Source organism: Palaemon carinicauda, chromosome 24 (genome assembly GCF_036898095.1).
Source record: "Palaemon carinicauda isolate YSFRI2023 chromosome 24, ASM3689809v2, whole genome shotgun sequence".
NCBI lineage: Eukaryota > Metazoa > Arthropoda > Malacostraca > Decapoda > Palaemonidae > Palaemon > Palaemon carinicauda.
The window spans coordinates 52,389,154-52,402,514 of NC_090748.1; the positions used below are offsets into that span (position 1 = coordinate 52,389,154).

Below are 13,361 nucleotides of genomic sequence, written 5' to 3' on the forward strand. Positions count from 1 at the left end.
ACGCAACACTGTAACACTTTGCGCATATCACTTTATCACTTTTGATTTTCTGTTTGCACTTATTTCACTGAACTCGAAACTTTAAGTGATTTGTACCTGAAACACGCAATCCTATCCTTCATTAAAAGGTAGTAATTGCGAAAACAGTTTTACAATGCAACAGAAAAACATAATGAAAGATAAAGAATTCAGTGGCTGGAAAAGAGACTAAACACTAGATCAAATAAACTACGTTTAAAATCTCTCACCGCAAAAAGCCTGGGAACAAGAATAAAACTCTAGAAACGTTTTACCTTCTTCCCCTATAGCGACTAGGGAGAAGAGTAAAAAACGAGAACAACGTTACCCGCTTGAACGAAACGTTTATTCTCCTCTCACTCCCTCCGTCTCTATCTCTCTCTCTCTCGACTTAGAACCTGAGAGATGAGCCCAATTATATATCGTTAAAACATATTATTTGTTAAAGGAAAAAAACTGAAAGGTTTCCCAAATAAAAAGTTCCTTTATTAGAATTAAAACCATTTAAGCTAAGAAAGAATGAACGAAACGCTAGAATCGGTTTACTCTTACTGCAACGTGAAACCGTGAAATACTCTCTCTCTATCGTAACGATAGAGCGCATGTTGAACGTTCTGAACGTCAACAACTGCGGAGACTAAACTAAACGTTAGTTCATCTTTGAAAACAGTACGAGACTATCAAAGAAATTCTTTCAAAAACATTAAAATTAAAAAAGTATAAATTCTTAAAAGGAAATACGATATGACGGGCTCAATGTTAATTAACTTCGGTTCCAAATAAGGACCGCCTACTATTAGGAAAGGTCGCATATAAACAAACATAAAAATTAATTTTTTATAAGTTTATAATAAATGGAAAGTTAATCGAAGAGGCCTATAAATGGCGGAGAGATATAAAATAAATAGATCTATAACTTGTTAAGCAAAATTACCAAAAACCTAAACACACTTCCGTCTAAGGGAAGGGTCGGTTATTTAAAAGTGAAAGAGAGTCCATACTCTCTTCGTCACCAACACTTCCGCGTCACCATAATTAAATCTATCCAAAACGAGTTCAAGTTTTGAAATGAAGATAAAACCCCTGCATAGCGAAAGCTCAAAACTGGAATACCTGTAGTGTACTTCACCAAAACGTTGTGAAAACAAATCCAGTTAGGGACGGCGTATTTAGTAGGTCTTGCCTGTGGCACGACAGAGGAAAAATTGAGTTCTTGTTGACAAGAAGTACTTGAGTACCTGCTCACAGATGGCGCTGTTGTGTACACCCCCACCTGTATAGCGATCGCTGGCGTATCCCGACCTTAGATTTCTGTCGGGCAACAGAGTTGACAGCTACATGATCATCGGGTAAGATTAATATTGAAAATAAAACAATTTAAGAACAGTAACAACATTTAAATAAATCTCATATATAAACTATAAACACTAGAGAACTCTACCCCAAAACAATGGAAGACCATGGTACAGAGGCTTATGGCACCACCCAAGACTAGAGAACAATGGTTTGATTTTGGAGTGTCCTTCTAGAAGAGCTGCTTACCATAGCTAAAGTCTCTTCTACCCTTACCAAGAGGATAGTAGCCACTGAACAATTACATTACAGTAGTTAACCTATTAAGTGAAGAAGAATTGTTTGATAATCTCATTGTTGTCCGTTGTATGAAGACTGAAGAGAATGTGGAAAGAATAGGCCAGACTATTCGTTGTGTATGTGTAGGCAAAGAAAAATGAGCTGTAACCGGAGAGAGGATCTAATGTAGTACTGGCTGGTGAGTAAAAGGACCCAATAACTTTCTATTATTATTATTATTACATGCTAAGCTACAACCCTAGCTGGAAAAGGAGCTGGTATAAGCCCAGTGGCTCCAGCAGGGAAAATAGCCCAGTGAGGAAAGGAAACAAGGAAAAATTAAATATTTTAAGAACAGTAACAACATTGAAATAAATATTTCCTATATAAACTACAAGAACTTTACCAAAACAAGAGGAAGAGAAATTAGATAGAATAGTGTGCCCGAGTGTAACCTTAAGAAAGAGAACTCTAACCCAAGACAGTGGAAGACCATGGTACAGAGGCTATGGCCCTAGCCAAGACTAGAGAAAAAGGTTTGATTCTTGGGTGTCCTTTTCGTAGAAGAGCTGCTTACCATAGCTAAAGTGTCTCTTCTACCCTGACCAAGAGGAAAGTGGCCACTGAACAATTATAGTTCAGTAGTTAACCCCTTGGGTGAAGAAGAATTGTTTTGTAATATCAGTGTTGTAAGTTGCATGAGGACAGAAGATAATATGGAAAGAATAGGCCAGACTATTCATTACATGCGTAGGCAAAGGAAACATGAGCTGTAACCGGAGAGAGAATCTAATATAGTACTAAATTATTTGGCGAGTCAAAGGACACAATAACTCTAGCAGTACTATGTGAACAAAATAAAATTACAAAGTACACGTACCTGCAATGGCATATCCACAGTAGATGGAAACACCAAACCAGGACAATCACAAAGTTTGATGTTCTTGGTCAGAAAAATTGTTTGGAAATGTTTGGTGTGACCAGGTGTTCTACTTACGCTTACAACCTACAAAATAAAAGAGTTATTCTTATAAATGCATTCAGTTTGCATTGAGTTGGCAATTTATAGTGGGATTTGTATTATTTTTTTTAATATTTGTATTTTTACATTCAAATTCAATTATTTTTTATTACAGACAGATGTTCTTTGGCAAATATAAATACACATTTCTTAAAACTCTAGAGGATGAAATATAAAATAGGTACTAAAAATTATTTTGAAATGAATGTGAATATTTTTTCTTCTGAACATAGACATAGGTAGATTACCTGAGTGACAGCACTTAAATTACCAATAATAACACTAAGCTGATAAAATACTACATCATAATGAAATATTTTACAGAGTACAGTAAGTAAACTAAGAATAGATGTTTTCCAATGCTTAAACATAGTTGAATTGTATAAATAAAGAAGTTACTCAATCATTATTATAATACCATTTTCTGACTTCTTTAACCTTTGTAAATAAAAGGTTATCGTTTTACACCTCAATTCTGGAAAAAGACGGTAGGCCAAGAGCTACAAAATGAGTGAATGCACTTACATGCCTTAGAATAGTCATGAGACTTAGTAGGCTATCATTATAGTACAGTATACTTTTATCTTATTTATATTTCGCATTTTTTGCTCCAGAAGATGGTCATATTACAAAAAGACACATAAAATTCTGAGAAAGCATTATCTTAAAGTTGCTACATTTAGTAAGATTTTCTCTCATGCACAGACCTCTGTGCAAGTACAGTAATCGAAACGATTATCGTCTTATTTTTGAGTCGTACATTAATATTCTAGGTACTTTATCTTTGGTACAAAACATAGCAGTACCAGCCGAACTCGGTTGAGTCCCTTGTCAGGCTGGGAGGAACATAGAGAGGAGAGGTCCCCTTTTTTTGTTTCATTTGTTTGATGTCGGCTACCCCCCAAAATTGGGGGAAGTGCCTTGGTATATGTATGTATGTATGTACAAAACATAGTTTTGCTTTGTTAACAGCAACTGATGATATTTGTAGTGAATTGAAGTAGATTTTTTAATAGATCATCCATTCAGTCTTATTCACATTTAGTGATAAAAGCCTGTCAGATATAAAGTTATGACGTATGTTTACAAGCTGCTGTAGCCAACCTACTGAAGGAGCATATAGAACAACATCATTAAACATAAAAACAAATTATTTAAAATTAAATCGGTAGGATAATACTGTATCCCACTTTTGTCCTACTCTGCAGGAGCTAGGTAAATCACTCGACAATGCATGGCCCCATTTGACAGTCATTCACTGATTTTTATACCAAACCTTTAGAAGTTCAACAATATACAGTACAGTAGTAAGGGACATCTCAAATTTTAAAAGTGATTTATATTTTTCCCAATTATACAAACCTACTATGAGATTCAGGGCCTCTGTAACACGGTTTTTTCGCAATATTTTTTTATCTATGAATTTCATAAATATAACGCTTATTCAGTATGCACATTATATCTACACATAAATTTTGACTATATTCTGCATTACGTAGATTGAATAAATTTGGTACTTATAATGTAAAAGTGACGTTTTTTGAAGACGGGCCAACTTACTCAGAGAAAAGATTTCAAACGCACTCGATACGTAACCTATGACGGCATTTCTTCCCTCTTTCTCCATCGATGATTGGCTATACGTAACGAAGGTTATACCTCTGCCAACAATGACACAAAAGTTTAAATAAAAGCAAAGCAGTACACCTTTATGAACACTGAAACCTCTCCAATGATAATTGTCATAATGAACAAACCAACAAAATATGTCAATAAATACAAAAATCCTTCGATTATTAGTCTCCCAAAATAAGTTTCCTAACAAATTACAGTCTACTTTATAGGTCACCATCAGATTGACAAGGTGTTGGTAATTTTCAAAAACGTAGTAGACAAGCTTGATTTGATAACTGCTATATCCAATGTCAAGCAATTTTTATTTATTGTCTATCTACCTACCTATTTACTGTAAAAAAAAAAAAAAAAAAAAAAAAAAAGCCGGTACCTTATTTTGGCTTTAAACCTTCACCAATCATTATCGTCAGAATGATGACTTCATGAGGCTCCACCCACTTTGGCCTCGTTATAATTCAGGATAACACTGAAGGTTATCATGGGCATTGTTGGATTATAAAATTTAAATTCTGGCTATAAAAACTCATTTCTCGAGTAGTTGTAAGAAGTGCTAAATGATCCTCAAGGATCCTAGCAGTTGGCCTAAACGTTTAATTCATGTATACCACTGTTGCGGCACTACTGCTACAGTAGTATTACTACGCTAGCACAGATACCCCACCTACATTTATGTATCGTTCCGCCATTCATAAAGTCTTTGTAATGTTTTTTCACTGTGCTATAAGCCATGGCCTCCTCAGAAATTAAGTTTAACATTAGATGATAGGTTATTTCATTAAGCAGACAAATTATGGCAACTGGGTATGTTATTGCCGATGTTGAAGCTAAAGATAAAGTATGGTATCATCCCTTCATTGCATTATCATCTTTACTACTATTTGTTTGGCTACATGTAGTAATTATTTTAAAGGATAAATTAATTATGTTCACTTTACTTCTATAAATTCCCATTAGATGTACAAATAAAACTCCTAAAACTATTCATGATTTATTTACAAAGTTCAGTCATGCCCAAAACATAGCCAACACGGTCGTACGGCCTAAGAAGAAGAAAAAAAATTATATCGGATGATCCGTTGGTCTGATGGAGATTTTAGCACAAAAATCTTATTTTAACAAAAATAGTTATATAAAGACTGTTTGCATACAATCTCTCTCTTTCTCTCTCTCTTGGTGGCATAGTGAATAGTTAATGGAAATGTTCAAAAGCCTGAATGACATTACAAGTATTATAATCACGTTACGCTAAATACAAATCAGACCATAAACATTTGATTTAAACTAGAAACTGAATAATTACCTATTCAGGCTATAGTAAATATGGCCACAGGCTTTCTCTTGACTGTATAAAGTTGCAAGTCGTAAGACAAATGCAGTTTTGCAACCACGGGGGCAATTCCAAATCCTGTTAGCCATTCTTGACTGTTATGGGTTTCAGAGCCGATGGAACAAGGTGAATGGGTGTCTGGTGGATGGGCGGGGCAAAATTTTGTCAAAAGGTGTTTACATTGCTTACGTAATGAATGTTTTTGACTCTTGGCTTGTTATCACTGGCCATGGCGTCGGCTAGATCATTTTTACTCTATAAAAATTAAAACTATTGGGTATAGGTTATTGATAATGCTGACAAAATTTGCGTGGTTGTAAAATATACATATGTCAACTTTCAGCTACATCCGATGCTTTGATAAGGAGCAAAGTCCAAAAAACCGTGTTACAGAGGCCCTGAATCTCATAGTAAGTTCTTTAATCAGAGTATTACTAATGGTCTATTAAATTTCTTATTCTTGATCTAGATATTAATCTTTGGCACTGTCGTTCAATTAGTTCATTATGCATGTTGCATAAGATTTTTCATAACTCTGACTATCCTTTACATTCAGATCTCCCAGGACAATTCTATCCTGTTCGTAATACTAGGCTGGCAGTTGATTCTAATAGCCAGGCCTTCTCCATCATGAGGCTCAATACTACACAGTATTCTAGAAGTTTTATTCCAGCTGTTACCAAGTTGTGGAATGATCTTCCTAATCGGGTAGTTGAATCAGTAGAACTTCAAAAGTTCAGAGTTGGAGCAAATGTTTTTATGTTGGCCAGGCTGACACGAGTCTTTTTATAGTTTATATAGGACATATCTGTTTTTGATGTTGTTAATAGTTTATATAGGACATATCTCTTTTGATGTTGTTACTGTTTTTAGAATATATTGTTAATTTATTCTCATCATTTATTTATTTCCTTATTTCCTGTCCTCACTGGGCTATTTTTCCCTATTGGAGCCCTTGGGCTTATAGCATCTTGCTTTTCCAACTAGGGTTGTAGCTTGGCTAATAATAATAATAATAATAATAATAATAATAATAATAATAATAATAATAATAATAATAAGGTGGAATGGCCATTAAAAATTTAACAAGATCGTTATAACTCCTGGCATGTAGCAAGGAAGCCCATCCCACCTGTCAGTCAGCAAGACTAGCAGTTTTGACCTTTAACCCTAAGACTTGCAAGGTGCTTGAGGTAGGAAGTGTAATTTAAAGGACTCGGGTTTGCATCATCATCATCTCCTCCAATGCCTATTGACGCACAGGGCCTCGGTGAGATTTTGCCATTGGGTAGTTCTCTAAAGAGCTCTACTAAACATGTTAATAGATAAGGATCCTGCTTGCTTTGTGGTCATCAAATTGCCACAATAGTCATCCTGAGACCAGGCCTAATCAGGCTGAATAGGGAAAAGGCATTGGAATCCAGGTGATCCCATGGGTGTTGGACAACAGCATCCTCTAACACTTTTCACGAGTTTAAAAGGGGGGGGGAACCGAACACCAGGAGTTTTCTGTTTAGCCATGTGGTGAAAGGTCAATCTTCAGTTATCCTAAGAGCACAAGAAACCTTTTTACTCTGCAAGGATGAAGGGAACGCTCAGAACCTACAACCTACCCCTAGCGACTGAACAAGTCTGCTAGTAGATTCCTTGTCTCGAATGAATATCACTGACAGCTCTACAGCATTACCACTGCTCAGATATGCTCCTGGCTCGTCAACTCGCAAAGCCTGTAAGAGACAGTTCCTCCTTGTTTTTTGATGAACTCCCCATTACTAGTGTTGGAAAACTTGCAGTGCTAGGAATGCTACTCTCTTTTCCAACAGGTTGATATGTAGGAGCTTCTTCTTGGGCCACACCCCTGAGCCAATTTGCTTCGTCAGATGTATCCGCCCCAACACTGCCCCTTTGAATGCATTTGAGAAAGGCATCTCTGGAGGTGAGGAGTTGAGTAAAGCTCCCCTGATAAGGCTTCCTTCGTTTAGCCACCAGGAAAGATTATCCCTTGCCTCCTGTTCCACTGGAACAAGATGTGATAGGAGATCACTGGACGTCTACCCGATATGGAGATGTGGAAGGTGCAATGCTAAACAATAAGGAAGTAAAATAATCTCATAGTTGAAGCGGAGTACTTCCTGCTGGACTGAAGGATGGGGTTATTTGGAAATACCCGTCATTCAAATCCACTAAAAGTACAGTCTTTTTCTGATGGTAGACCATATGGTAATTGGCATCTCCAAACTTAATTCAGCAGTGAGAGGTCGATGACTGGTCTCCAGGCCAAAGTCGACCTCTCCACTGGAAAAAGTCTAATGTAGAACTCCAAAGAAATGTCTCCAATAACTTCAAGCACATTCTTCTCCTTCATTGCTTTCACCTCTGCTGCCAAGGATAGAGCTTCCAGTGATTTTGAAGGGAAATTCTGGAATGCCATAAATGTGGATGTGAGGGGAGGGTGAAGATCTTAGGGTAAGCAGTATCTGACAAGAAGGACTTATACCACCCACTGCCACAATGCCTAATGGCATAACAGGCATCTCCCACTCACAGCAGCTGGAAGAGGGGACTGCCGACTCAATGTCCCTTCTTCCCTCTACCACCCCTCATGCATTGGTCAGGCTGTGCATGAAAGGGTGGAGCACTGTCCAAGCTTTTCTTGAATGAAGAAGAAACTGGAGATCCTAATCAAAGCTGATCTTGACAGCGTAACACAATCTCATCCCTGCTGCCTTCGAAGGGCCTGGACCCTTGAAGGTAAATGCATTAAGAAAGAGGGCGTCATGGCTAGCATTCCTCCACTTCTTCACCATTGCTTATATGTCCTTCTAAGGAAAGAGGCATAGCCTACACCATTGAGGTATTTCCCCATCCAACTTGACTGGGGAGTTAGGTCTCTGCAGCTGTCCTCTATAGGGACCCAGTTGACCCATTAGTTGGCTGACTGGTGAGTAAAGAAGGTAAGCACCTTTGCACCAGTCGAAACCCACTTGCTGTACTTCTCCAAATTACAAATCCTGATAAATGGTGAAGTGATAATATTATAATTATCAATTTTATTATTATAAAAGGTTGAAAGACTATACCCTCTGTTTTGAGTCTCTCCACAGGCAATGCTGCTATCAAAGTAGAAAATGCATGAATGACAGGAAGAGGAGACAGGTTCCCACCTAAAGGTATGTAGAATATTCTTTGTCAAGCTACTGAGGTTAGCAGGGTCATAACTGACTGGTTAGTAGTTAGACTGCAATAAATTCTAAATACACAAGAAGATCTTTTGGCAGGTATGAATGACAGAAACAAAGTGATGAATAAACTCATAAAATTCTGAATAGCCTCCCATCATAGCCAGAGCTACTAAAAGAGTTCAGAGACCTCAAACCATTTGTTATTACATTTACACTTGTTCCTCGAACATTTGGTTTATTTTGACTTAACTTCCAATTGGTCTCGGCGCAGGATGAGTGTGGTCATTAATCAATTTTTAATAGTTGTCCCCCCCATAATTGGGCAATGCAATGTTTTCAAAACCACTTATAATGTCTGGAAGAGGCATGGGATTTTCTTTTCTTACTGATTTCTCATCAAAACATTTTCACCCTCACTCCAAGACTAGTAGCAATTCCATGGGATACAATAACATTTTCATTTTCTCAACAAAATCTATGCAATGATTTTAATTGAGCTTTGGAGAATTTCATCTTAAAAATAAATTCCTCACATGGATTAGACTATCTCCATATTAAGTAGTTATCTTATGCGCACCATAATGGAGCTCTTTGATAAAAGAGTTTCAACTAGGAATGTGGCTGCCAGATGACTGCTGAACCACAATTATCATACCCAAAAGAAAATCTTCTATAACTCTATACTGGTTTTCATTTTGGAATAATCTTGTGTTACTTCATAATACTTCTGAATGCATCTCAATTTTATTTCAAAAATAGATTCCCTAATGTTTGAGCTTCATTACTATCTTGTATCTGCATAGTAGCCCAGCGGCATAGTAAGAAATATGAAACCAATTGTTCAAATTGTTCTAAAAGCACCAAAATTGGCACACATGTGGATTAATACATTCTGAACAATTTTGGATATGGAGGCATTCAAGATTCTCCCCGTAGCACATTTGGCGGCCATTTTTCAAAATGGCCGCTATTTACCGTTAGCGTCATTGAATATGTACCATAATTTGTCTTTTTGTGGATGCTAAAGGTGATAAGTGTGCTAGAGGTGATAAGTATTGTACAATTACACATACTTCTGTGCTTACCAAATAATTTGGCTACCATTTCACAAGAAAATGAATTTTACTTTGCAGCGGCAGCGTTGGTGGCAGTGACGGCGGCTGCAGTAATAGTATAGTGTTGATAGTCATGGTGCTTGTAGTAGTAACTTGTGGTAACATGGTGGTGTTTTGTGTCTTTGCAGGTGAGGCAGCAGCAGCACCACCTGACATCAGAGACGCGTTGTTCCAGACTGCAGCCATGGCAAAGAAGTTCCAACTGGTCGATACTTTTGAGCAACGTACTCCCACAACACCTCCTGAGACAAACTGGAAGCTGTGTCTTGTATGTCAAGAGGAGACAACAGAGTCACTTGTCTGCCCAGTACTGTCTAAACGCCGAGACCCTGGGAGTGGATACACGACAATGGCTGCAAACTTGGTCAAATTTGATGAACTCGGAGAACTGCCAAGAACTGTTCAGTTACAGAGACTAGATGAAGGACAAGGTGTTGAGGCGACAATGGTTGCCCACCAGGCCAAGTGGCATAAAACATGTATGCTCAAATACAATAACACAATGCTACGAAGAGCAGAGAAGAGACGCATCGCAAGCAGCTCAGCATTTGATAGTACTGACAATGTCCAGGCCAAGCGCGCCAGAACACACTCTTCAGAAGCCACTACCAGCGGCACCTCCTGCTTTTTCTGTGGAAAGTCTGGCACAGAGACCCTACATGAAATAACAACCTTCCAGGTGGACACACGCGTACGGAAGTGTGCAGCGCAAGTTGGGGACAATGAACTCATAGCCAGGCTCAGCATGGGTGATATGGTGGCTCTGGAGGCCAAGTACCATTCCAAGTGTTTGTTGGCTCTTTACTATCGTGCAAAGACCACTGTAGAAGCCGAGCAGAAAACTGACCATGAAGGTGTAATGTCAAGAATCGTACTGGCTGAACTGGTCCTGTATATCGAGGAAACCCACCTAGAAGAGGGCACCACCCCAGTCTTCAGACTCGCAGAACTTGTAAAGCTATACACAACAAGAATGGAACAGCTCGGGGTTGTTTTGTGCCAGAAAGTTAATAGCACAAGGCTGAAAGAGCGCCTGTTAGCCCAGATACCAGGCCTGAGATCCCACAGCAAAGGCCGAGATGTTTTACTAGCGTTTGATGAAGACATTGGTGAAGCGCTAGGCAAAGCCTGCGAGCAAGACTGTGACACTGAGGCAGTTCACCTTGCGCGTGCTGCACAGATAGTTCGTCGATATATGTTTGAAGACACTTACCAATTCCGTGGATCATTCCCGGGCGGCTGTCAGGAGGACTCTGTGCCAAACGTACTAGTTGCAATGGTAAATATGGTGCTGGATGGCCCCACCATCAAGAATCAGAGCCATTCCTCTTCAACACAAGCAGCTCTTTCCATTGCGCAGCTTCTCAAGTTCAACAGTGTCAAGCAAAGTCGGAAGCAGGGAGCAACCAAGACACAGGAGCCTCCAGCTGTCAGACACAGTACGTCTCAAGAAACTCCTCTTCCAACCTATGTTGGGCTGATGCTGTATGCTGAAACACGCAAGAGAGGACTTGTGGACAAGCTCTTCTCTCTGGGCCTAAGCATCTCATATGACAGAGTCCTACGTCTTTCTGCCCAGATGGGAAACAGCGTGTGTCAGCTGTACCGCATAGAGGAAGTGGTCTGCCCGCCTACCCTGCGTAGCAATGTGTTCACAACTGCGGCTGTGGACAACATTGACCACAACCCAAGTGCCACCACAGCCAAGAATTCATTCCATGGAACAGGAATCTCGCTTTTTCAACACCCAACGTGTGCAGATGAGGGAGTGGATCGTAGCATTGCTCTCACTGGGCGTGATACTGGATCAAAGACGGTTGAGCCTCTACCAGAATATTACACGGATGTACGTCCTGTTGCTTCTTCTGTCAAAGGGCAAATGATCCCAGCTACTTCTGTGACCTCTCTTAGACGCCACAACTGTGAGCAGCACATAGAAGATGCGAGTTGATAGCAACAAAGTGGAGCTCTTCAGCTACCTCTCCACCATGCTTGCAGAGTCCTTTCAAGAAGAAGGCAAGGAACTGGTCGTCACTGATGGGGAGCAGGTGATCTGTGTTCCACAGCAAGAGGATGTCAACTCACTCGCACCATGCAACCAAGAAGAGGCAGACACCCGCATGATGCTACATGTAGCACATGCTGCACAACATGGTCACCACCAGATACAGGTTCGAACAGTAGACAGTGACGTCGTGGTCCTAGCAGTGATGGTAGTCCAGAAACTACCAGCTGGAGACGAACTCTGGGTAGCCTTTGGGACAGGCAAGAACTACCGCTACATTGCAGCCCATGAAATAGCTTCCTCCCTTGGTCCAGAGAAGGCATGTGCTCTTCCAATGTTTCATGCCATCACAGGGTGTGATACTGTGTCAGCCTTCGTCGGACATGGGAAGAAATCTGCCTGGGCAACATGGAACACGCTGCCAGAACTCACTGATGCCCTGCTGAGTCTGGCAAATGCACCCACAAGCATCCAAGAGGATACAATGCATGTCATCGAGAGGTTTGTCATACTCCTGTATGACCGCACAAGCAAATGCAAGGACGTCAACAAGGCGAGAAAGCAGCTCTTTGCAAAGACGAACTCTGTTCAGAACATCCCGCCAACCTACGCTGCTCTGGAGCAGCATGTGAAGAGATCTGCCCTTCAGGGTGGTCATGTCTGGGGCCAGGCATTGGTACCAACGCCCGTGCTCCCTCCACCAACAGACTGGGGCTGGCATCGGAGTGATGATGGGCTCTACACACCACTCTGGACCACACTCCCTGAGGCATCCAAGGCCTGCTATGAGCTGGTGTCTTGCGGATGCAAGAAAGGCTGCAAAAACCGCTGCAAGTGCAAGAACGCTTCACTGCAATGCACTGGTCTATGTTTCTGTGAAGGCGAATGCCAGTAGATTGGGACAGAAAACTTGCTAACCAACATTATGATCTGTAGACATTCATAATTCTGGTGACCAGATTTGAAAAGTTCGGAATCATAATTAACATAGTGTGGCAAAATCTACGTTATTGTATTACATGTATGTACTGCAGGATTACACAAGTACTGTGCCTAGAGACTGGGCTTTTGGTCGACTATATAACTACAATCTGACCATACTGTAAACTTCCCGTACTCTGTGTATTATTTTGACTACCAATTGCCAGCAATTTGAAATAAAAAAGCAACTTGAGCAATTAAAGTGTGTTCCTGAAATCAGGTACTGGTTATTAGAGGTATTATGTCATTGAGTATTGAAATCTTCATCAAATGTCCACTTTTTCCACAAAATGGCGGCCAGTTTGGGGGCCATTTTTGAGAAGATTCATCTAAATATCTGTTAAACATTTATTGATGTTAATTCTGATGTAAAAAAAGGGAATTTTGGCCCATCTAGCACCAAACTAACGACACATAATGAAGTCTATGTAATGACGCTAATGTTAAATGGCGGCCATTTTGAACAATGGCCGCCATATCTTCCTAAGGGCTAATCTTGAATGCC

General features: G+C 39.8%; 1 protein-coding gene across 1 annotated transcript in view; it reads right to left on the minus strand.

Annotated features, from left to right (window-relative positions):
• The window catches only part of LOC137618367 (guanine nucleotide-binding protein-like 1), an 89,197-nt gene that overhangs the window by 5,619 nt on the left and 70,217 nt on the right, over window positions 1-13,361 (minus strand). Inside the window, exon 7 of the mRNA XM_068348534.1 lies at window positions 2,471-2,596. Coding sequence (XP_068204635.1) covers window positions 2,471-2,596 — 126 coding nt within the window. The remainder of the gene's footprint in view (window positions 1-2,470; window positions 2,597-13,361) is intronic.